Source organism: Buceros rhinoceros, unplaced genomic scaffold (assembly GCF_000710305.1).
Source record: "Buceros rhinoceros silvestris isolate BGI_N320 unplaced genomic scaffold, ASM71030v1 scaffold12945, whole genome shotgun sequence".
Lineage (NCBI taxonomy): Eukaryota > Metazoa > Chordata > Aves > Bucerotiformes > Bucerotidae > Buceros > Buceros rhinoceros.
In genome coordinates, this window is record NW_010414631.1 from 45,566 (window position 1) to 67,241 (window position 21,676).

General features: G+C 54.5%; 3 protein-coding genes across 3 annotated transcripts in view; 1 reads left to right on the forward strand and 2 right to left on the reverse strand.

Annotated features, from left to right (window-relative positions):
- The window catches only part of TSPEAR (thrombospondin-type laminin G domain and EAR repeats), a 13,487-nt gene extending 13,097 nt beyond the window's left edge, over positions 1-390 (forward strand). The window contains exon 12 of the mRNA XM_010137156.1: positions 237-390. Within this exon, the coding sequence (XP_010135458.1) occupies positions 237-390 (154 nt within the window). The remainder of the gene's footprint in view (positions 1-236) is intronic.
- A 1,643-nt stretch (positions 391-2,033) lies between these two features.
- Positions 2,034-4,885, reverse strand: LRRC3 (leucine rich repeat containing 3). The gene is given in 3 exon segments (XM_010137159.1): positions 2,034-2,353; positions 2,356-2,709; positions 4,864-4,885. Coding segments are annotated over 3 exon segments (696 nt in total).
- An 88-nt stretch (positions 4,886-4,973) lies between these two features.
- TRPM2 (transient receptor potential cation channel, subfamily M, member 2) lies at positions 4,974-21,662 on the reverse strand. The gene is given in 32 exon segments (XM_010137158.1): positions 4,974-5,099; positions 5,359-5,475; positions 5,966-6,067; positions 6,626-6,731; positions 6,928-7,014; positions 7,369-7,470; positions 7,562-7,638; positions 8,187-8,338; positions 8,784-8,871; positions 9,508-9,595; positions 9,708-9,840; positions 9,991-10,172; positions 10,450-10,633; positions 11,091-11,262; positions 11,405-11,537; positions 11,851-11,969; positions 12,542-12,808; positions 12,810-12,998; positions 13,156-13,301; positions 13,606-13,735; positions 14,429-14,566; positions 15,020-15,370; positions 16,728-16,849; positions 17,089-17,191; positions 17,552-17,752; positions 17,985-18,046; positions 18,582-18,762; positions 19,197-19,363; positions 19,734-19,914; positions 20,391-20,559; positions 21,048-21,133; positions 21,474-21,662. Coding segments are annotated over 32 exon segments (4,650 nt in total).
- Positions 21,663-21,676: the final 14 nt, after the last annotated feature.

Sequence of the window (21,676 nt, forward strand, 5' to 3'; positions counted from 1 at the left end):
GGGAGACCAGCGCAGGGGCAACCTCTGCATGCTGGAGCATCTGCCCAAGGAGGACAGATTGAACTGCTCCCTGTTTCTGGAGAGGTTTCCAGGCGGGAATGAGAAACTCCAGTGAGGGACATCCCAGCCTGAATCACAGGGGGGAGGTGGGAGAAGCCAGCCCCATGGCTAGGCTTTCCTGCCCGCTTTCTGGTGTTCAGTTTGTGCCTCAAGACCTAAATATCCTCCCCATGCAGGTGGCAAGGCTATGAAGGCTTCGTAGCGGCTCACCACCTCCCCACTGTTGGCTGTAGAGACTGGGAGGCATTTCAGACTGCCGAGGGCTCCTACCTCCTCTACTCTAATGCCAAGGAGCCACTTTCCAAGGTGCTCAAGCTGAAAACCACCTGAGGCAGCTGAGACATAGCTCATCACCAGGATCAGGGCAAGTTGGGCATCGAGGTAAGGATGGACAACAGAGCCCAGGAATGTCTGCAGCATCAGCCCTGCAGCTGGATGGTTGTGCACTCTGCAGGAGGTAGCGGAGGAGGAAGGGAGCTCCAGGGCTCCCTACAGCCTTGTCTGGGGGCTGGCAAAGAGGCTGTAACCCTGCTTTGGTGCTCTTTCTCCTGGGCAAGCTTTTCAGCTGCACTCCAGAGCCGTGTCCTACCCAGAGTGGCTGGCGCCCAGGCGCTTCCCTAGGCTCAGTGGGACTCCAGCACTTAGTCTCCAGCCAGGAGGGACCCAGATCTGCCATTGTTTGTGGCCAGAACTTGAAAAAAGCCAGGGAAGAAAGGGACTGAGCAGAGCATGTGCTGCTAAGGTGGGTGCATGGCAGAAGGAAGGAAACAGCATGTGAGAAATTGATGGAAAAAGTGGCTTTGGGCTTGGCTCTGGCTGCCCAGTGACAGGGACTGTGATGCTGCTAAGGACCCATCTGGTTTGACATTGCATGACATGTTTCATGTCCATCTTCAGGGGCCTTGCTACCCCATCCCACTGCTCCAGGTGCCTGTGCATCCTCCTGCTCCACCATGGCTGGTTTTGGTCATCCTCACTGAGTGATGTGTGTGTATTGTACAAATCCATAGATGTGTCCGATGCTGGTCCTTGCACCCCTTTGTATGAGGTTAGTGACTCCTGACCAAACCTGCTGTGCATTGGGACTGATCTAGCTACCATGGGTGTGGAAAAGACCCAACGGTTCTTCAGGTGAAATCGTGTCCTCTTTTTCTTTTCCTCATCTTTGCTGGGGGACTCTTTTGCTTAAACAGAGCTCTAATAAATGGTGTGAACCCAGCCTTCATCCCATGCACAAGGTATGGGTACCCAAGCTGCTCTGCCCATGGCAGAGGCTTCCCTCCACTCAGCAAGCCACCCCCATGCAAGACAGGGCCATGTCTGCTTTGGGAGAGATTGAATTAGGATGAGCGCAACCCCCTTGAGCACCACTGCCCTTCCCAGACACCAGGCTCCCAGTGCAGAGCAAACTCTGAGGGCTTTTCCTATGTGTGGGGCTTTACTGAGAAATCAAATGTTTGGGAGATCACTCTCAGGTTGTTGATGTCAGGCAGAGGCTGCCAAGATGCCACATGGCATCTGGGGCCTATGTCCTGCTTTCTGTAAGGCTGGTCCCTCACTGGAGACAGGGTGAGTTGACACTGCTGCACAGAGCAACACATTTCTCTGCACCCCGGTCTCCAGGGACCTCCTGGCCCCATAGCCCCCACCCTCATCTGTGTCCTCACAGAGACTTGTTCTCTCCAAACCATGTGGACCATGAGAATGTGGTAGGGGCTGCTTTCCCTGCAAGCCCAGCTCTGGCAGGGGAGCGGGATCTGTGGTGGAGATTCCTCCCTGGGCACCTGGGCTCCATAGGCAGGTGTGCATGAGGTGTCCCTGGCTCTACTTCCCCATGTTGTTTGCCCATGCTCAGCCCAGCATCACTGGGGAGGGACAACGTCAGTGGCCCTGGAAAATCCCGTAGAGAAGCTTTGAAGCCTACCAGGTTGCCGTTGGCTCCCTGCGAAGAAGGTGGGAACAGAGTGCCCCAGTCATGCTCTACAGGGCAGTGTGGTGGTCTCTGCACGGCCCTGGGTGCTTGGCAGTGACTCTAGGAAATACACGTGCTTACAGGTGTCGTCTCAATTGTACTGGATGTAGCAGATCACATAGAAAATGACCACAGCAAAACAGCCAAACACAGTGGTGAACACAGCCACATCCATGGTCCTCTGACGCAAGCTGCAGAGGTTGATGCCGGTGTCCAGGAACTGGAGCACATACTCCTCGTGCGGGGCTGTGAGGCGGGTGATGTCCTGGACAGAGTCAGGATCCAGCCATGCTTCCCACAACATCTCCTGTGAGGCCACTTGCAGTGCCAGGGCTTGTTGGAGAGACAGAGTTTTGCTTTGAGTGCCAACAAGGTCTCCTTGGGGATGCTATGGATGGAGTTGCTGGAGTGGTCAAGAGTACACAGCCCGGCAGCTAAGCCTTTGAAAGCCACCCCATTGCTCTTCTCAATGGCATTCTTGGAGAGATCAAGTTCCTCCAAGTGTGAGAGGTGCCTGAAAGCAATTCTGGGGATCCTGGTGTTGCTGTTAGTACCCAGTTTGAGGAACACTGTGTCTTTGGAGATGTCCTTGGGGATCTCCTCCAAGTGCTGGGAGCTGCAGAAGATGGCCTTGGCCCCTGCCTGCTCCATGCACTGGCAATTTGGGGGGGCAGGAGCTGCCCCAGGGGACACACAGCAGGAAGTAAAAGAAAGCCTGGGCTGCTGGTGTGGTTCTGAGGGTCATCTTGCACCTGGCCAGATCAGCATGGCTGCTAGCAATTTCCTGATGGCTGCAGCAGCTCCTGGGCAGCAGGGTGCAAAACCTCTTCCATTGCTGGAGGAAAGTGGTGGGTGGAGGGGAGATGACATGGCATTGTTTCCTGGAACCCTGCTTACATCTCAGGTGCAAAGTGCCCTGGCAAAGCAGTGAGAGTCTAGGCTCAGGAACCTGGAAAACAAGGGTGGAATGGTACTGGCTACCACCTTTTCCAGGACATCTTAATTTGTCTTAAGATTAATTATACCTGTACACAGAGCTGCAGCAATTAAAACCCCACCCCAACCCATCTTGGCACAGGCCACCCAGGCAATCTCAGCGACATCGGGCGATGCTGGGTCAGTACAGGGAGGTGAGCGGCATCGGAGGGTGCCCTGTGGCAGTGCGTCGGGGCTGGGCAAGGATACCGCTCGACCAAGGCAGAGGGGGCTCCCAGGCAGCACCGCCACAGGTGCTGTGGGTGAGCAGCTGCGTGGAGCACTTTTGTGCTGTCATTGAGTGATGCTAATTAGATTTCAGCAGTTCTTAGACTGTGGTTGCTGCTCATGGCTATGGGTCTAGAAGGTTTATTAGCCGCCATAAGGCAGGATTGCCCCTACCTCCCCAGCCATGCCCTGGGCCTGGCCCTCCCTGCACCTGCACAGGTTTTTGTCAGAGCATAGTGATGGGAGACCACGAGCAGACGTAGAGCAGGCCAAGAGAAATGGGAGAAGGCACTGTGCCACTGCTTGGGTTTGCTTTCCAGCAGCTCCTCACGTTGACTCCAAATGTGTCAAGTCAGCAGTCTCTGCATCCAGCACTGAGGGGTGATTCTGCAAGCAAAGTGAGTTGTGCAACAAAACTGGGGGTAGGAATGCTCAAATTGGGCTCATCCTGGAAGTGAACTTCAAGCATGGTCTCCAGGAATGGCCTCTGCTTAAACAGACGTAACAGACCACCAGCCTTCAGTTATTTACTACATGGTTTATTGAGCTGAGTTGACTAAATTGCCTGTCTGACACACACCCCTCCACACACCCCTTGCCGAGCCCCAGTGCATCACTGGTGAAACTGCAGTCGTGATGTGGTGGCAACCAGCGTGGGAAAAACAGCCCTGGCTGGCCAGTATCTGATTCATGAGGAGAGGGTGGGAGAACTGAAATTCCTCCCTGGAGCAGTCACCGGCATAACATACCACCGTGGGTCTGTTCTGGGCTATTGAGAAATGTCACCATTGTGCCTTGTTCCCTCCCTGGCAGGCAACAGAAAAGGTGAGTGAAGGACCCCTTAAGAGGTGTCTGAATTGGACACACTGATCTCCTGTCCTTACCCGCCCGAGGGACCACAGAGCACACATCACCTCGGCCCCAGCAAGCTGCCCCTTTCTGTCCGTGTGCACAAGGGGATGGGGGCAGGGAGGTGCTGCCTTAGCTTGGGCAGAGGGAAGCTACAAGATGGTGCACAGCGTACACACACAGGACCATGTAACAGTATGGGACATGGCGGGTGGACCTGTGTGGAGCTATGAAACCAAAGCTATGAAAGCCAAGAGCTGCTCACACCTTCAGAAGTGATGGATAATATCTCAGGACCATGTTGCTGGGTCTGAGGCAACCACAGATCTGCGGACAGCTGCCATAAGAGCAACTTGCAAGGCAGTCATGACCTTTAGGTGCAAAAGACCCCAAGCCTTCTTCAGAGCAATCCTCCAGGAACTGTGGCACTGGGGCTGCCAGGACTCAGAGCAGGAGCAGGGGAGCAGAGATGCCCAATGGATATTCTGGGTGGAGGCATGGCTGGGGCTGGCAAGTCCTCAGTGCCCACACCAAAGCAAAGAGCAGGATGAGAGAAGGAACACCTTGCAGGAATAGCCCTGTGGCTCTGCCCAAGACCTGGGCTAGTGCTGTGGCTGATGTGGAAGCAACAAGACACAATCGGGGGTGAGCTTAGTGGCTCAGGTGACCAGGATGCTGTGTAGGTACTGCCTAGGAAGACCCTTCCCTCGGCTGGTGGGGAGGGGACAGTTTTCCTCCCAGAGACCTGCAATGTGTATTTATGGAGGCAACCAAAGTACCTAGTCTCCAGTAGTTGCCCATGGTCTCACAGATGAGCTGGGGTAGAGCTGCAGGTCCCAACTAGAACCTGGTCTGGGGGCAGAAGGAGCCCTGACCTGTGCTTGAGGAATCAGTAGTAGGCGCCGAGGAGGGTTGAGACCTTGTGCAGGAGCTCCTTGTGGTTGGCATGCAGCGGGATCCTCTTGTCCAGCACCTGCCAGCGGATACACAGCTCCAGATCGCAGCCCTGAAGAAACTGAAAGGGGACCAAGAGACATCATGTATGCACTGTCGGCGAGGGTCCATGCCAGCCATGTTCCACAGCACCTCTTATTCCCAAACTCCTGCCCTGTTGCAGTGCCACCCCATGTTCATTCCCGTGTTCTTCCTCCACTGCCTGCAGTTGGAGAAGCCCACTCCTCATGAGGGTGAGATCTGGGTATGGAGATCTGGCTTCATTGCCCCATGCCCACTGAGAGCCAGGTCAAGGAGACACGGACACGAGAGATCAATACCGAATTCAGCCGCTTCATCTCCACATCATTCTGGTTGTCAAAGTGCACGCTGATGGCTACTGTCTCGACCCAGGCGTTATCCGTGTTGCGGGGGTCATCAAGGTACCCCTTGTGTATCTATGCACAGTGAAGGAATGCCACATTAGCAGAGCCCTCACCACTTCTCTGAGGGCACAGAGAGGCATCACCTCAAGTTCCTCTGCCCCCCTAGAGACCAGCACCCTGTTCCCACTGCGGATGGAGTCATGCAGAGTGACTGCAGCAGCCACACACACCGGTGTGTGTGGCCAAGCTCCAGGGTCCCTGGGCTGCCTCCCGGATCCCGGCACGGTGTGAGGTTGATACAGCATGTCTTCACTTCTCCCAGCCATTCCTCCCCAGTGGGAGCTGTGGCCAAGGGGTGATGCACTCTGTCTCTGTACACTGGGAACACCCATGTGCCCCTGCGACACCATGACATCCACATGCCCCCCTACTGGTGTGATGACCCCATGTGCCCCTCCTTCCATGACATCTGTGTGCCCCTGTACCAGGGTGATGGCCTGCATGCCCCATACCACTGTAACACCCACATGCCCCTGTACTGGGACAACCATGTGCCCCCCACCTCAGTGCCTTGTTTCAGCAAGTTCTGGAATTGGGGCCAGAACTCCCGGCGCAGGATCCACTTGAGCTTCAGTGGCAGCATCTCACCCGGCTCCAGTGACCCCTGTGCCAATGCAGATGTCAGCTGTCGGGCTGCCATCAGCCCAGCCCAGCCCAGCCTCCCTCACTGCCACCAGCTTGGCTGTCCAGCAGTTGCCACCACTGCAGAACATGCCACAAACTCTGGTGTGAGAAGAAAGCAGCAGTGGTGCCTTTCGCTCTCCTCCCTTCCTCCCTCCTTCCCTCCCCTCCCTCTTCTGCCAGAAGTCCTCACCTGAGCCCAAGCAGATGCCTGAGTTCGCCTGATTCAACACCTGGACTTCTCTGTTGAAGGATACTATGCCAATGGCTTAACATGCTTGTATGAAGGACATGTGAGAACTGAAGCCATGGAAGAGGAGGAGGAGAGGAGGGAGAGAGTGGATGGGGGTGTGTGATGGGGCCACCACTCACCCAGCACTCCTGGCAGCACAGCCCCACATGCGGGAAGGGTAGATGTACCTCCTTGAACTAGGCCTTGACAGCCCTCTGTGTTTCTCCCTTTTCTGCAAGGCATCCAGCCACCAGCTGCTCCCCACCTCCCCAGAACCTTCTGCTCCAGCTGGTTTCCAACAGCGCTCACCCCAGGCAGAGCCCAGACATCTGACAGTGGGTACTGAGCCACTAGGACTTCCAGCATCTTCTTCAGGCTCTTCCTTATGATGGACCCATCCAAATTCCTCCTCCAGCTGTAAGAGAGGCCTCTGTCATGCTGCAGCCAGACTCAATTCCCACCTGCTCAGAACACTGTCACGGGTTCCCAGGTTGAAGGGCAGCAGTGGGTTTTGTAGGGTACCAGTCTCTCTGAGATGGCTTTGTGCCTCCTTTTCCATTCCACCCCCAGCCCTGTCCTGAAGCAGAGCACCTCTGTCCCCACATGCTTACCGGGTAACAATGGGGTGCAGGGCATGGTTGGGCCCAAAGCAGTGCAGCCTCCCCCGGCCTCGCAGCCCCGTCCTGCCCATGGGGTTCCTGCAGGTAGAGAGCAAGTGGGCTGGGATGGTGGCAGGGTCCCTTTGCATATGCTGCCATGCTGATCAAAGTCCTGCACTGCTTCCCCAAGTTTCCCATCACTGCCCTGCACCTCTTCTGGGATGCTGGAATTCTTGGTGGGAACAGCCCTGAGGAAGACGCATGCCTCTTAGTGGGAACAGCCCTGAGGAAGACGCATGCCATTACCCCTGCACCACCATTAGCTGCAGTGAAGTGGGAAGGGGATGGATGTGCCTAGGGACCCCTGGATTCTCCATCTCCCCACAGCTTTGTATACAGCTGGCCACTCCAGCTCCCACATTGCCAGTTCGACCCCATGGCGGGGGCACTCACAGTGGCAGCCCATCCTGCACGGTGTAGAGGCCATGGAAGCTCTGTCGATCAATCAGCCCATCCATGGTGTTGTAGTTGATCTTCAGGAGAGACTCCAAAGAGCTGGGGGGGCAGGAGGCAGGCCGGCAGGGAGGCAGACTCTGCCGCCCACGGGAAGAGGCAAAGGAGCAGGGAGCCGCAGGGCTGAACTCACGGGCTAAATGGGTCCTGCACAGCCATGTCCTTGTGGTCAGCAGAGTAGGTGGGAGGGTTGTAGAGTGGGAATTCCACCTGCAGAGCACACGGCTGTGTCAGGCCACCCTTGTGTCCCTGCTTTGTTGGCAGGTAAGGACTGGGACCCCTGGGGACAATTTCTGCCCCTGTCACTTTCTCTGCCCATCTTGTTGCATCACTCCTGGAGGCATGTTGGGCTCTGGGCCCTGCTCACGGGCTGAACTCAGGGTCTTGGCTGGAGGGTTGGTGTCTCTCATTCGTGCCTCCCATGGAAGCCAGTACCTGATCCTGTCCCTGACCCTGAGCCAGCCATGATTCAGGAAGTACAGAAGTGGGTGATTGTATTCTCTGACTCCCAACCAATTAACCCCAGGCATCCCTAGCACTGCGGATCCCAGCAGGAGTGATACCTATTCATCTCTCTTTGTCTTTGGGAGGACCTCAGAGCAGCTGCTCCAGGAAGCCATTTGTCCCAGGGCTGGGAAAAACAGGAGCTTGTAAGTATTACATGGGTGTGACAATGGGTCTGTTCCTCTTCCCACCGCCATCCAGATCTGTCCCACACTCTCCCACCCAGACCCGCTGCCCAGGGTCACAGCTCCTACCTCCCAGGGCACCTTCTCATCTGGCACAGGGAAGCGGAGAGTGTGAGACCCTGGGTAGAGGAGGTTTCGGGCAAGCACATGGTACGGGGGCTGGCTGTCCTTGGGTTTCCCCTCCAGGTGAACCTCCTTTGTCTCCAAGACTTTGCTGGAGCCTGCAAGGCAGACACAAGATAGTGTGGTCCTCACAGATAGTGAGGTCCTGCAAAGCAGGGTGCTGAGTCTAGTGCTGCAGGCTGTGGCTCTGCTGAGGGGGATGGCTGCGTCTCTCAGTGGGGATGCTGGTGTCCCCTGGGGGCTTGGCACCCAGCACCCCTTCCAGCAGGACCCAGAGGAATCGCAATGGGATGCTGCAGAGGAAAGCCTCAGCCATGGTCTTCAGGGAAGGCTCTGGAGCAGAGAGTTATAATGGCTGCAGGAGGGGCCGGATGGTCTTGCAGAGTCCCCAAACCACCCTGGACCAAAGGAACATCTGCCTCTGCCTTACTACTTAATAGAGGGGTGTGAGGGGCTCCTCAGCCCTGGTCCACAGCCCATAGGCACCAGCTTGGGGCCATGGTCTTCCCCAGTGCTGCTAGGATGGAGACATGCTGCACTTACCCATGGGTGGCACATCCTCGCCTGAGCCAAAGCCATGGCCCTCCAGCGCCTGCATTATCCACCTCAGGGCCTGGGTGCTCTGATGCACCTGCATGGGGCAGGAGAAGGTCAGTCCTCCTGGATCCCAGCTGCCCCCCCAGGCTCCCTTGCTCAAGCACTGTAGCACACAGCCATGGCAGGAGGCACCACTGCCCTTGGTTCCTGGCTGCTCATTCCCCAGGGCCGCAGTGATCTCCGCTGTGCCCTGATGCTTGGCTTGGAAAACCACCTCCAGGGAAACATTTTTTTTCAAAGCAGGTGGAATTGGAAGTGGAAGCAACAGTCACGCTTTGGCCGTCACAGAGAGGATATGCCAGGGTTCAATCCAGATTCCCAGGCACCCCACTGTTTGTGCAGGGTGTGGCACAGCTTCATGGGGAGGACATGAAAAGACCTCTGTCTCCAGAAGGTGTGGAGGGTCCTCTCAGTCCTGGGTCAGATTTAACTGGGTGACCAGTGGAGGCAGGGGCTCATCCCACCACTTCCCACCTCATCCCATTCACTTTGGAGTCAAACAGAATCATTCTCATAAACCTTTTCCTCTCAGGTGCCATTGTTTTGGCAAGGAAACAAACTATTTGAAGAGGGTTTGATTCAAAGAGGCTTTTTCTTGCTCTCTGGTTCAGCTGACTCAGCCCCTGGAAAACCCCACCTTTCTTAGGTAGTTGCTCAGCTTTTGCCTCACCTGGTCTTCCAGAGAGACCAGTCTCTGCTCCATCAGCCCTGTCCTCTTCACCTGGTCCAAGTCCAGCAGCTCTGCCAGTATGTCAACCCTGGAGGGACAGTACAGAAAGGATCATCCTAGCAGCTACCCCTGCATTGAGCCGAACTCTGTCCAGGACACTGGAGGACAGAAGGCCGGTCCTGTCTCAGGAGTGCTGGTACCTCTGTGCAATATCTTGGATCTTCTTCTCCATGTTCTGCTTCTCCTGGCACTGCTGGTGCTGCAGGTAGCTTTCCTTCAGGTACATCTCCCAAGAGAGGAGGGCAGCTTCTTCATTCTTCTCCAGCTTCTCTTCTGCCAGAGGAAGGGGACAACAGTTCTGTCACATCCCTGGGCATCCCAAAACCTGGTATGGCAGTCCAGACACCAAGCCTCATGCCTCGGTGCATGGTGCCATGTCCCCGGGAAGGGACAAAAGGCAGGAGGGGAGACGCTGGTTCTCACTGAGCTGCTTGTGGCGTGTGGTTGGCCTGCGGAGCAAGCCTTGCCGGATCAGGATCTGCAGGTGGTTGAGGAGGATGAATGGTGGAGGCGCAGGTGGGCGGCCGTGGTACTCCTCAATCAGGTCATGCCGCTGGAACTTCCAGATCTGGTCTGTGTGCTCCTGGACCTGCTGGAAGGTGTAGCTGGCGCAGAGCCCAGGTGTCAGTCATGCCGTTGGGACAAGAGGGCACATCATGTCTGCATGGTGCCCCGACTCCCACCCACATCTCCCTTATCAGCCCTAGCCTACACCTGCTTCTTCGACCATATCTATAAGCCCCTCAAAGCACCCGTGCGCCCTGGTCAGCATGTGCCCCAGGAGTCTCCTTGCACTTTCTCAGTGTGCCCTGGCCATGGCCAAGCCCACAAGAAAAGCCAGCTCGATTCACTGTCAGGACCGTAGGGCCGGGTCAGACTCACTTGAACATGGCAATGAGAAGGTTGAGGAGAAGGATGTTGGTGAAAAGCAGGTACAGGCACAGTAAGATGACTGTCAGCCACTCTGGGAAGATGGGTTTCTTGCTGTCCTCATTTGTCTCTGGGCACTTGGGCTTGTAGGGGTCGGTCCCATTGGGGCTGCACTGGTCAATGTTGAAATTCACCCCTGCAAGAGAGCACAGACAACTCTGCTGCATCCAGACCTCATGGTGTCTCAGGGAGCACACTGTGCTCTCTGAAGAGGCCAGCATCAAGGGACCACTGGGCATCCCCATCATCTCAGGTGCTCTGCTCACTGCCACCAGCTTTGCAGCTGTGCACTGAGCTGGATCAACAATGCTCCTGTGCCTTTGCTAGTTGCTCACTTAACCACTTGGACAGGTACAGTCCCTGGACTGGCATTGGTGGCAACACTACCAATGTGCCAAAGCAGGGCTACATCCCCATGCCCTGTCATTGTTTCCTCTGGGGCTTATGTTGAGATTGGAGAGGAACCCTGTGCAGGACTTCCATGGGTCAACGTGGCAGGAGCTAGGAAGACTGTGGCATGTTCTTGGTACCCCTCAGCCTTGTTGCAGCCACCCTGTTCATGCTGCATGCTGTCACAGGCTGGTGTCCCTTACCGTCAATGTAGGAGGGAATCTGGCCAAAGATTGTCAGGTAGGAGTGGTAGACCACGCCACGAAAAAGCCACTCCACACGTTCCTCATTGTGGATCAGGATGGCCTGCTTGGCAACCCCAAAGGACACCACCCACACTGCTAGCAGGAAGAGGAAGAAGAAGACATCCTTCATCTGCAAAGACAGAGGGGAAATAAAGTTGTGTCCTGGAGCAAACGTACCCCAGGATAGGATAACATGGGTGGCACATGTGTCCCATGCAGCCATCCGGATGCTCTAGCTTATCACCCTGGCAGGACTAGGGGAGAGCTCTCACCATGCGCTTCACAATAATGATCTTGGGCCCCAGCGTTTTACTGACTGTGAAAATGTGCATCAGACGCAGGCAGAAAATTATAAAAGCCAGTGACAGTATGATGCGCCCGGGATATAAAGTTGATGGGATCAGCCTGGGCACAGAAGAGAGCAAAGGAAACATTTCAGTGCCACCAGCATGGGTATTTTCTGGTCTCTCAGCATTACATTTCTGCACTATCAGTGAGCTTCCCCTCTGAGAGTTATGGCATGAAAAACGTCTCTCCTAAAAGCGGCTGAAAGTAGAGGCATTTTGGTCAGAATTAATCACACAAACTCAAAAAACTTTGTTGGCCTTTGGAAGAAGAGATCGCAATTAAAAAACTTGCACAATTCTCACAGTAGTTCTGTAGCCTACAGCTGTGGCTTGAGCGTGCGCACTGTCAGGCAAGTGGCTCTGCAACTCACCTGCAAGTCAGCCCTGTGATAAAGACTAAGATGGCACAGATATCCAACTTATTCCAGAAGTCCTTGAAGTACAGGGAAGCCATTTTCACAACCCCAGACCCATCCGGATCATACAACAGCTGTTGGGAAGAGAAGAGGCATTGGCATTTCAGTGAAAGCCTCGTAAGATCCCCATGTGCCTTGTTAGAGGGGTGGGACCACACAGACCTGCTGGCCGTCACTGAGCCCTCTTGCTTACCCAAGTTACTCTGAGCCTACCGGGTTTCTTACAGGGGCATGGAAGGAGCATGGGGAGATAGTTGGGACACGGAGCCCTTTAGTCTGTGGAAGGAAAGGCACTGAGATGTTGAAGCAAAAGCTGAAAAAAAATCAAATGTCAAGCAAAGCCTGGAAATGCTTCTGGGAATAAACGCCCAAGGAAGGCTGTGGTCCCTCCATCTCCTGATGCTTTCAGCTCAAAACAGCATGTATTTCTGCAAGTACCCGCGGCCAGGCCAGACACAGCCAAGGAGACTCTCTGGCCTCAGAGACGAGGGCATCGCACAGTCCCTTGTGCTGACACCTCTCCAAATTGATGATGACATGAGAAGCAGCACGGGAGCATGAGATACGCAGGACCTTCCAGGAGCTCCCAGAGAGGTCTCTCCCTTCTCTCATCTCCTCCCAGCCTCTGGCCCTGCCTGCTCCATACCTGGCGGATCTCCTCGCACACCAGGGAGAAAAGCCAGAAGTAGATGAGGTATTCTCGCCAGGATGGCGACGGCTGAAAGTCAACCATTAGGACATAGGCGAAGAGCAGGAGGAAAGTGAAATAAGAGAGGATGTTCATGTGGAATATGACGACGGGTGCTGTGAAGAAGGCTCGGAGACGCGTCAGGCAGCCCACATGCTGCAGCCTCTTCTCCCTGTGGGGAGCAGGGGTGGAAGTACACAGGTGCCCTGGGCAATGCCACAGCAGCTTCTTCCAGCCAGCCACAGGGAAGGCTGGAGGAAAACTCCGCCTTGGTGCACCCATGCCCCAGATGCAAGAAGTACCTGAAGGTGATGAGGCTGGTGTAGAGAAGTGGGAAAAACAGCATGCATGCAATCACCCGCCACAGCCCATTGTCCACGCACATCTTGCCCCACCAGACTTTGGTTAGAAAGGCCTGTGAGGAGAGAGGAAGAGGAGCACCGGTTACAGGAGTCCCACCCATCAGAGTGGGGCTGAAGGGCAGATTCTCACTGCTGCCAACAAGGAGCCCTGGATCTGGGACAGGGGACACCTGGGCACTTTCCCTCCAAGCACCACTGCTGAGAACCCACCTGAACACCCCCGTGGGACACAAAATTCATGCTTTTGGCCTCCAGCGCCAACTGCAGACAGGTTGTCTTCCCCCATGCCTCAGAGACACGAGTGAGAAGTTTCTGGGCTCTCTCTTCATCCTTGCGGTAGCAGTCTGTGAACACACCTGGCCAGGCAGGTACCAGGAAGACAAAGCTGAGCTCTGGGGCCAGCTTGGTGCTCAGCAAAGTGTCCACAGAGTTACCCTTTGCAACAGGATCTCGACATTGCACCACACGGCGGCACCTTCTGTGCTTTTACCACCACCCAGGCACAGCCCTCGCGGCACCACAACCTCAACTATGATGAGGGGACCACCATTACACACCACCCACCCCACCCATCACCTCCGCCCATGACCTCCTGGGCAAAACTATCCAGCCCTGCAGGACATGAGAGCAGCTCTGGGCTGCTAATTCTCTCCTGCTCACCAATCGCTTTGTGCTCATACTGTTCAGCCAGGGCCAGCATGTCATCAGTGGTGTCAGTGTCTTCCTCCTCCTTGGCAAGCTCCTTCAGGATCTTGCTGCAGGCCAGCGCAGCTGCCATGCAGTCCTGGCTCTAGAGCATAAGATGCCAGAAACAGTGTGGGTCTTTGCACCCTGTCCTGCAAGTCCCAGCTGTCCTGCCAAGCCCTCCATGGATCCTACAGGAGGGAAGGAGGATGTTCCAAGCAGATTGCTGCTCAGGGTGAACAGCTTGCCCTGAGGAGGGCTGAGCAGTGCTCCTCTCTGGGTGCAGGGGCAGTAGATAACTTACTGCTCTGGGGAATCTGAGGACATCCCTGCTGTCCTTGTGGGAAGCCTTGAGTAATGGGATGGCGTGACTACATGGCTCTGCATGGCATGCTCACCATACTGCCAGCCTCACTCACTCTTGTCCAGGGATGCTGTTATGGGTGGAAGCCTTCTCCGTCCCAGCTGCTGTGCCCCTGTGTCCTGCCTGTGGTGTGCTGAGCTCTCTCAACCCTTGCAAGAAGCATATGCTTCTGCCCCAGCAATCACCTCTGAGCACAGAGTGTGATTTGGGTGGGAAGGGAGCGATCAGTCCTCATGATGTGGCTGGGGATGAATATTAAGTGTCCACAGGCTCACTAGCTGGCTCCATTTGGCTGAGGATCAGGACTGGGCATTGCCATGGGCCAGCCTGCCTGCTGACCCAAATCCCAGCAGGTGCAATCTTTCCTCTTGGGACTGGGAGGTTTGGCCCCATCTGAGCCTCTCAGCTGAGATGGAGAGCTCTGTGCTCTGATACCTGAGCCCAGATGATTTCTGCCAGCTCCTTGCGGTTCTGGATCACAGCCCAGATAAGCAGGTCACGAACTGGGTCCATGGTGAAGGTGACTCGGCCAGCAGAGCGCTTGTAGAGGGACCGGAGACTTGAGTCCTGAACCTGCAAGCAGTATGATGGTCATACCTGTTCCCCTGCTACGAGACTGCAGAAAGCAGACAGCACCTCAGCACAAAGCCACCCCTGAACCCTGGGTGCCTGCCTCCACCACCCATGGGAGGACCTTTGCTGCAGGTAGACTAGGTTCATCCTGGAAATGCCACTTTTTCTAGCGCCAGGATCATGTGGGGATGTGCCCAGCCTGCCCAGAGCACCAACCCCACTGGGTCCTGCCCATAAGAATCACGCAACCACATAATGCTGCAGGTGTAGGAAGGTGGGAGTTGCAACTTGAATATGAGGTAGAAGGCTCGGGCAGGGCTTTAAGGGATTTTAAGTGGCATTCTTGAGCAGGCAAGAGGAGAGAGACCCAGCTGTAACCTCCAGGATGGTTTCTTGAGCCAGCATCCCCCTCCCTAATGCAACCCTGCCACCATGTAACCTGGAGATGCATACATTCAGCTTGATGTGTGGAACGGGGATGGAGAGCCGGGGCCGCTCCGTGTGCTTGGGCTTGGGGTAGAGAGGCTGTGTGGAGCAGCCCAGAAGCTCCCGCAACACCTGGGAGACATGGTGCAGTTGAATTCTTGGCATTTTGGAGCTAGCTGTGTGCTCTCTTTCCTCCAGCAGGACCTTCTGCAGTTTGCTGTGGAACAGGCAGGATGGTGCCATGTTGTTGTAGAGGTAAACCAGGGTGTCCCAGGTGACAAACTCCTTGAGACTCACTCCCTGCTCCAGGAACAGCTTCACAAACTCTGGCTTATTGGAGATCAGAGCAGCTGCCATCACCATGTGGAGATCTGTGGACTGACAGGCCAGAGGCAGAGGTGAGGGGCTCCACGGCCCCAGAGCAGACCCCCACCATGCTCCTCACTCAGATGGGGGGAAGATTTTATCACTGAGCACACACAAAGAGCTTCTGGATGTGAGAGAGCATGTGGGAGGTTCTGGCACTTGCAGGACATCTCCTAGAGACACACTTCTGGGATACTATGCCCTCTCCTCTAGCAGCAAAGACCTCTGCTTCCTTGTCTACTGTCTGGAGAGATGGGGTAGGGTAGAGGGTAGACCCTCTTTCCTCAGCTCACAAGGATGCACCATACAATGCACCATACAATGAACAAGACCTTACAGGCTTGTCCTCTGTGCACAATTTTTCAGCTGAAAAATCATGGTGCTGCCAGATGGATCTTAGCCATGGAAAGACTGGCTGCTCCCAGTGGTCACCCTGTTCAGCCTTTGTGGGGTTTTCCTTTCCAAGGCAATGTTTACATGTGCTCAGAAGTTACATCAAAGCCCATGGGTAAGAGTGTGCATGTCTGTCCTGGCAGAAGAGTACCTGCTGACCTTCTGCTACAGCTTGAATTCAGTCTCAGTTTTTCATACCAGCCACAGCAGCACCTTGTAACAGCCCTGGCCTGCATCAGCTATTCTGAGAGCGTGCCTCACCCTCCCTTCCCAACAAAGGTCTAGATCTTGTTTGGCTGTGCATTGTCATTCTATCAGGTATTTCCTCTTTGGGATCCTGGTTCCCACCAGAACTTCCCAGTCCCATGAAAAATATGTCAGCTGGGGGAATCCAAACAGTTGAACAAAATAGGAAAATTCCTTCCAAGTTCCACAGCCCCAGCAGAAAGGACAGAGAATCCTGCTCGGCTTCCCATTTTCAACAGCTGGATCAGGTGTGGGACAGCAAAACCGGCTGCTGCTCCCTGCCCCACGCTGCAGTATGAGCAGTGAAGTGCCAGGCTGGGTGAGATGAGTTTAGAGGCAAGTTGCCATTTGACAACATGGCATGAGCAGCAACCATAGGGCAGAGCTGGCAAGAGGTATTTTTGGCTGTGGATTGGTGGATTGTCTTTAAAAGACACTGGTTTTGAACAAAATACCAATCACCTTTGTGAACAATGTTAGGCCAAATTTACAAGCAATGAATTGAAGGGTGTGCTCACCTCTGCTTTGGGTGTTTGAGAGCACTGCTGAAAACCAGAACAGATTAAGAGCCCCCAGCATTGTGGTGCAAGTTTAAAGTCCAAGAGAAATGCCCTCAAAAACTCTCCCTAGGCACAGCCAAAGTAAAAATTACCTTCAATATCCACAGTCCTCAAGTGGCACCTGATAAGCTGTAAGCCTAACTAGACAAGCAGCACAGATACTACCTTACCTTCCACTCGTGGTCATCTGTGAAGATCTCACTCCGAGCAATGTCCACCCTGTTCCAGGCCACAGCTAACTTCAGCTGGTGGTCCCAGTTCTCGTGACCAAAGTGGTCCTGGTTTCGGGATGCTGCATGCAAGGTGCATGTGTTAGAACAGAAGATAATTTACAGAGTGAGAAGACACCAACTAGAAGCCCCCTTCGAGGTCTGGCCCTTTGGGAGAAACATCTCTCCCTCATCATCTTAGCATCACAAGATTTGGGGATCTTTTTGGTGACCCCATAAGTCAAGCAGCTGGCAGGAGGTGACTTGTGACTCCTGTCCCATTCATCTCTCCCCATCCCCCAGGCAGCTTCCCACGCCTCACCTTTGAGCAGGGCCTGGAGGATGGCTACATCCACGTCCTGCTGGCCATATTTGCCCTCTCTGAATATGGTCAGGAGCTGCTGGCTCCGCACTATGTCTTGGATCTACAAGGAGAGCCGTGGGCAAGAAATCAGCATCAGCATCTTCTCATTGCTGCTTCCCACAAACCACTGTACCGCGTGGGGTGACTCCTTGCACTCCTCGGGTTGCCTGCAGACCCCCTGTGCTGTGTTTTCCAGCCCAGCTGAGGCTGGTCCCATATAGAACCTCTGCCCAAAGGGAGAAGGAGGAGCAGTGCTCAACCCCTTGGGGTGTCTACCAGCACAATGCTGAGCATGACTGGGAGGACATGGATGGTTAGCAAAAGATGAATGTCACTCTGGGCATCATGCTGCTTATGGGCAGGGACCCCTTTGATCTCCACAAGATCAGTGAAAGGAACTGTCTGCCTGCAAGAGGCTTACCTTCTTGGTCCACTCCACCAGCTTTCCCTCTGTGAAGATTTCATAGGTGTCATGGAAGAACATGCTCAGCTTCTTCTGGATCAAGGCAATGGTTATCTTTGGCACAGGCAGGCTGGCCACCTGTGCGATGACATCAGCCACACGCCCAGATCCTTCCACGATCACACAGGGGGTCCCATTGGTGATGGCATTGTAGACAGTCTGCAGCAGAGCGGGAAGTCTGGTCCTAATGCCACCCAGAGGCCAGCAGATCCTCTCTGAGCCTGAGACCCACATCAGTGCTCTGCAGCACTCCCATCTGGCTGCATTTCAGCTGGTGTGGTACCATTGCTCAGACCAATACCACAGAGCAGAATACCAGGCAAGGAGCTTGCCCCCTCCCACCACCACCCCCTCTCAGCTCTGCTGGGAGGAAACAGGAGCAGTTCCTTACATCGAGTGTCCCAGGGCCTCCTTCCAGTACCACGCACACGATGGGGATCTTGATGGCAACACCTGTGGGAAAGCAGATAGCAGTGGTCACCTCCCTGTGGTAAGACCCCCATGCAGCTGAATGCCGATCCCTCTGAGCAGTGGGCTGTGAAAGGCAAGGTGGGAGCACTGCAAGGTGGGGACACTGCCAGTGTCCAGGAGAGAGGGGATCTGATCTCCTGGAAGTCATGCTGCTGGAGCATGTGTGTGCATGTGTTAGAATAGAAGATGATATTTACAGCAAGAAGATACCACTTGGACACCCCCTTGGAGGCCTGGTCCTTTGGGAGAAATTACTCTCCCCGATCAGCTCAGCATCACAAGGTTTGGGGACCCCATTGGTTACCTCATAAGCCAAACAGCTAGCAGAGAAAGGCTTTCTGATTTGTGTCACTGAAAAACCATGTTCCACATTTATCATGACAATCTTCTCAGATCCTCCAGAGAAGCCACAGCCTCCCCTCTCACTGGAGGCCAGGATGGGAACCCCTTACCAATGGATGGCGCATCCCACCTTGTGCCCTCCCCTGCCTCAGACCTGTCTACATGTTGCTGTTACCTCCTTTCACCTTGGTCTGCTCTGAAATGAACTTCTCCAGTCTGGTCCTCAGGGGGATTTCCACCCCATACCTCCCGTGGGTCCCGTCATCCACCAGGATGAAATGGGAGTGGTTGCTGTCCAGACATGACAGGCTACCTTGGTTTTCCTCATCCAGTACGTACTCAGCTGGAAAGCCACCCTGTAAGGTGCAAGAGGAAAGACTCTGGGAAAAGCCTGGCAGGCTGCAGAGAAGAACCAGATATCCAAAGCAACCAGCATGTGGGAACAGGTCAACATGCAGGGACAGTCTGGCCAAACATCTGTCCCTGCCCTCCCTGCAGTCCTCATATCAGCCTTGCCCCATGCTCCTCTGTCTCTGCTCCATCTGCCCTCATACTCACAAGGGTCCTACCAGGAGATGAGCAGCACCTATGCAAGACACTGAGTAGGGTAGAGGGGCTTCTCAGCAAACATCAGCTGAGGACCATCACTCCTGGTGTGGCTGGGGTTTACCAGGGCTGCTAGCCAGAGGCATGTCTTGAAGCATCCATTCCCACCACAGTCCTTGGCAGGACTTCCCTGACAGTACAGGCATAGGCAAAGCAAAAGCATCTCCAACTCAGCCTGGCTCACCATGGGGCAGATGAGGCTCTCTCGGTTGTACACAGTCCCCCAGGTGGCTATGCCGATGGTGACAATCTCTCCCTCCTTGTGGCTGCAGCTTGTGATGAAGTCTCGCACTGCCTCTCCCACCTGTTTCATCACACCAGCGTGGGACCCTCCCGTGATGATCCAGGCCCCTGGGGGTCAGAGAGGGGCTTGGGGAGTGAGAGGTTCTGCTCACAGCAATCTCCTAGCATCCCCCTATATGGCTGTAGGAACACCTGGTCCTCAGAGATGCTCCATCCCCCAAAAGATGTCTTCCCTGCCCACTACATCAAGCCCTGGCAGCACAGGAGTCACATTCTGTGTTGCATCTTTCAGGCCAGCTCCCTGGAGCCTGTTTGCAGTGACTGAGCAAGAACTGGTGGTGATAGTCCAGACAGAGCCCTACAGGCCTCCTGGGCCACCTCAGCCTCTCCTCAGCAGCCCAACTCACTGAGGCTGGAATGGCCAGATGACAGGCCCCTCTCTCACTGCAATTGCAGGGAAAGCCTCTGCATTTCTTACCAGTGGTCTGGGCCACTTTGACTAGCCCTTGTCGGAATACGTTCTTCAGCCTTGGCTTCATGATGAAGTTTTTGGCTCCCCCAGTGACTGAGATGAGCAGGTTGGGTGCATCGAGGCCCCAGTGCTGTGTCATGAGGTGGTAGATGACCCGTGGAGGAGTATCTGAGGAGACGCGCACATACTGCAAAAAAGGGAGCATATACGCCTTTGGGGTAAAAACAACAGGGTCAGGGTAACAGAGCACCTCCACCACAATTTATCCTGCCCTGGCAAAGAACCAGGGGTTTTGTATGCCATTTCCAAGCAGAGTCCTGTTGCTGCTGCTACAGGTCCTACATGACCCTGTTCCCATTTGCATCTCTGGAAGCATTCCCAAGACAAACCTAAGGATAAGGACAGGGATCAGCCTCCCAATGAAGCATGCACTTCAGCATGAAGGTCAGTCTTGTGGTTACAGAAAAGGACTAGGTGTAGGGCTGGGAGAGAGGAGGGATCCTGTCCCACCCCCATTCCTCTGCTTGGACCGGTGTGGCTTTGGGGCATTTCCATGCTTTCTCAACCTTCTGTCATTCAGGAGGGAAATACTCGTAAACCCTCTGCCATGACAAGACCTGAACACTGTCTCCCCACGCACCGCAGACAGGAAAAATAGATCACCTTCCCCATCTTCTGTCCCAGGCCTGTGAAGTGGATGTCACCGAAGGCATCTGTTGGCATTTCCTGGATGTGCCTGCTGGGGTCCCATTCCTTCCCCAGGAAGACGGGAGGTTTGGCAGCATCCTCCAGGTGCTGTTCCCTGAGATAACCACACTCGCACACAATCCTCCTGAAATACACACCACCAACTTTGTCAAAACCAATCTAAACCCAAACAGCAAAGCCCAGGTGGCCCACCTGCCTCAGCTCAGGCAGGAGGTGTTGGCATTCTCATTAAGAACACCACAGGCACCAGCATCTCCCACACAGCTCATCCTCCAGCTCAGAACTTGTACGGAAACAAAGGCATTGTTTGGGGGGAAATTTAGCAAAAATTCGGTATTTCTGCCTGCAGGCATTGAGGACAGAAATAGTAAGGATGCTCTGGATGAAGTGCAGATGAAAATGACAGCATGTGAAAGAAGTGGAATGTTTCCTTAAAGAGACATGGTGGTGACATGCAGCAGGGTGAAGAACCAATCAAAAAGGGATTTGTGAATCCCCTTGACACCAGCTCCCTTGACAGACAGGTGGGATTTTCTTTCTTCTTTGTCACCAAACACCCCTTTTTGCTTTCTCGGCAGGTTAGAGGAATGAGGGAGTGCCTGACTTACTTACCCAGAATCTGATGTCTGGGAGCTTTCAACAAAGTAGGTGCACTCTTTCTTCCGAATGTTTTCAGGAATCCATGAGATGAGATTTTCCTGAGGGAGCAGGAAAAGCAGCAAGGGGTCAGGGTTTCTGTGAAGGGCCAGAAATTATGCCAGAGGCCAGACATGCTTGGAGGGTTTGGAGCATGTCTGGATGCTTCTTTTGGTGTGAAGGAAGAAAGCTCCGTTAGTATGTGCAAGGACAAAGCCAGGTGTACTCCAAGGAGAGGAGATATGAATGCTGGACATGGACCTCAGATGTTTGGGGTTTTTCTGTCTCTAAAACTAAAGTGAAAAGTTAAGTGCTCCCGTTAATGAGTCGCCACATAACTCATTAACACTATTCTGTTTTGTGTGGCCAACCGCCCCCTCTTCCAGCACCTCCTGAACTTGCCTTTTCATTGCTGCCAGTGGGGACATGTGCCTTTCGCCTGCTCTTCGAGACACTGCTACTGCTCTGGAGGTTGGGGACCACCTCAAAATCGCTCGTCCTGGGATGCGTGGCCATGTTGTCTCCTCTCTCAGGGCACACCTTGTTCAGTTCAGAAGGGAGCACCTTGGTGCGTTGGCCACGCGCAGCCATGGCTGCTGTGTCTT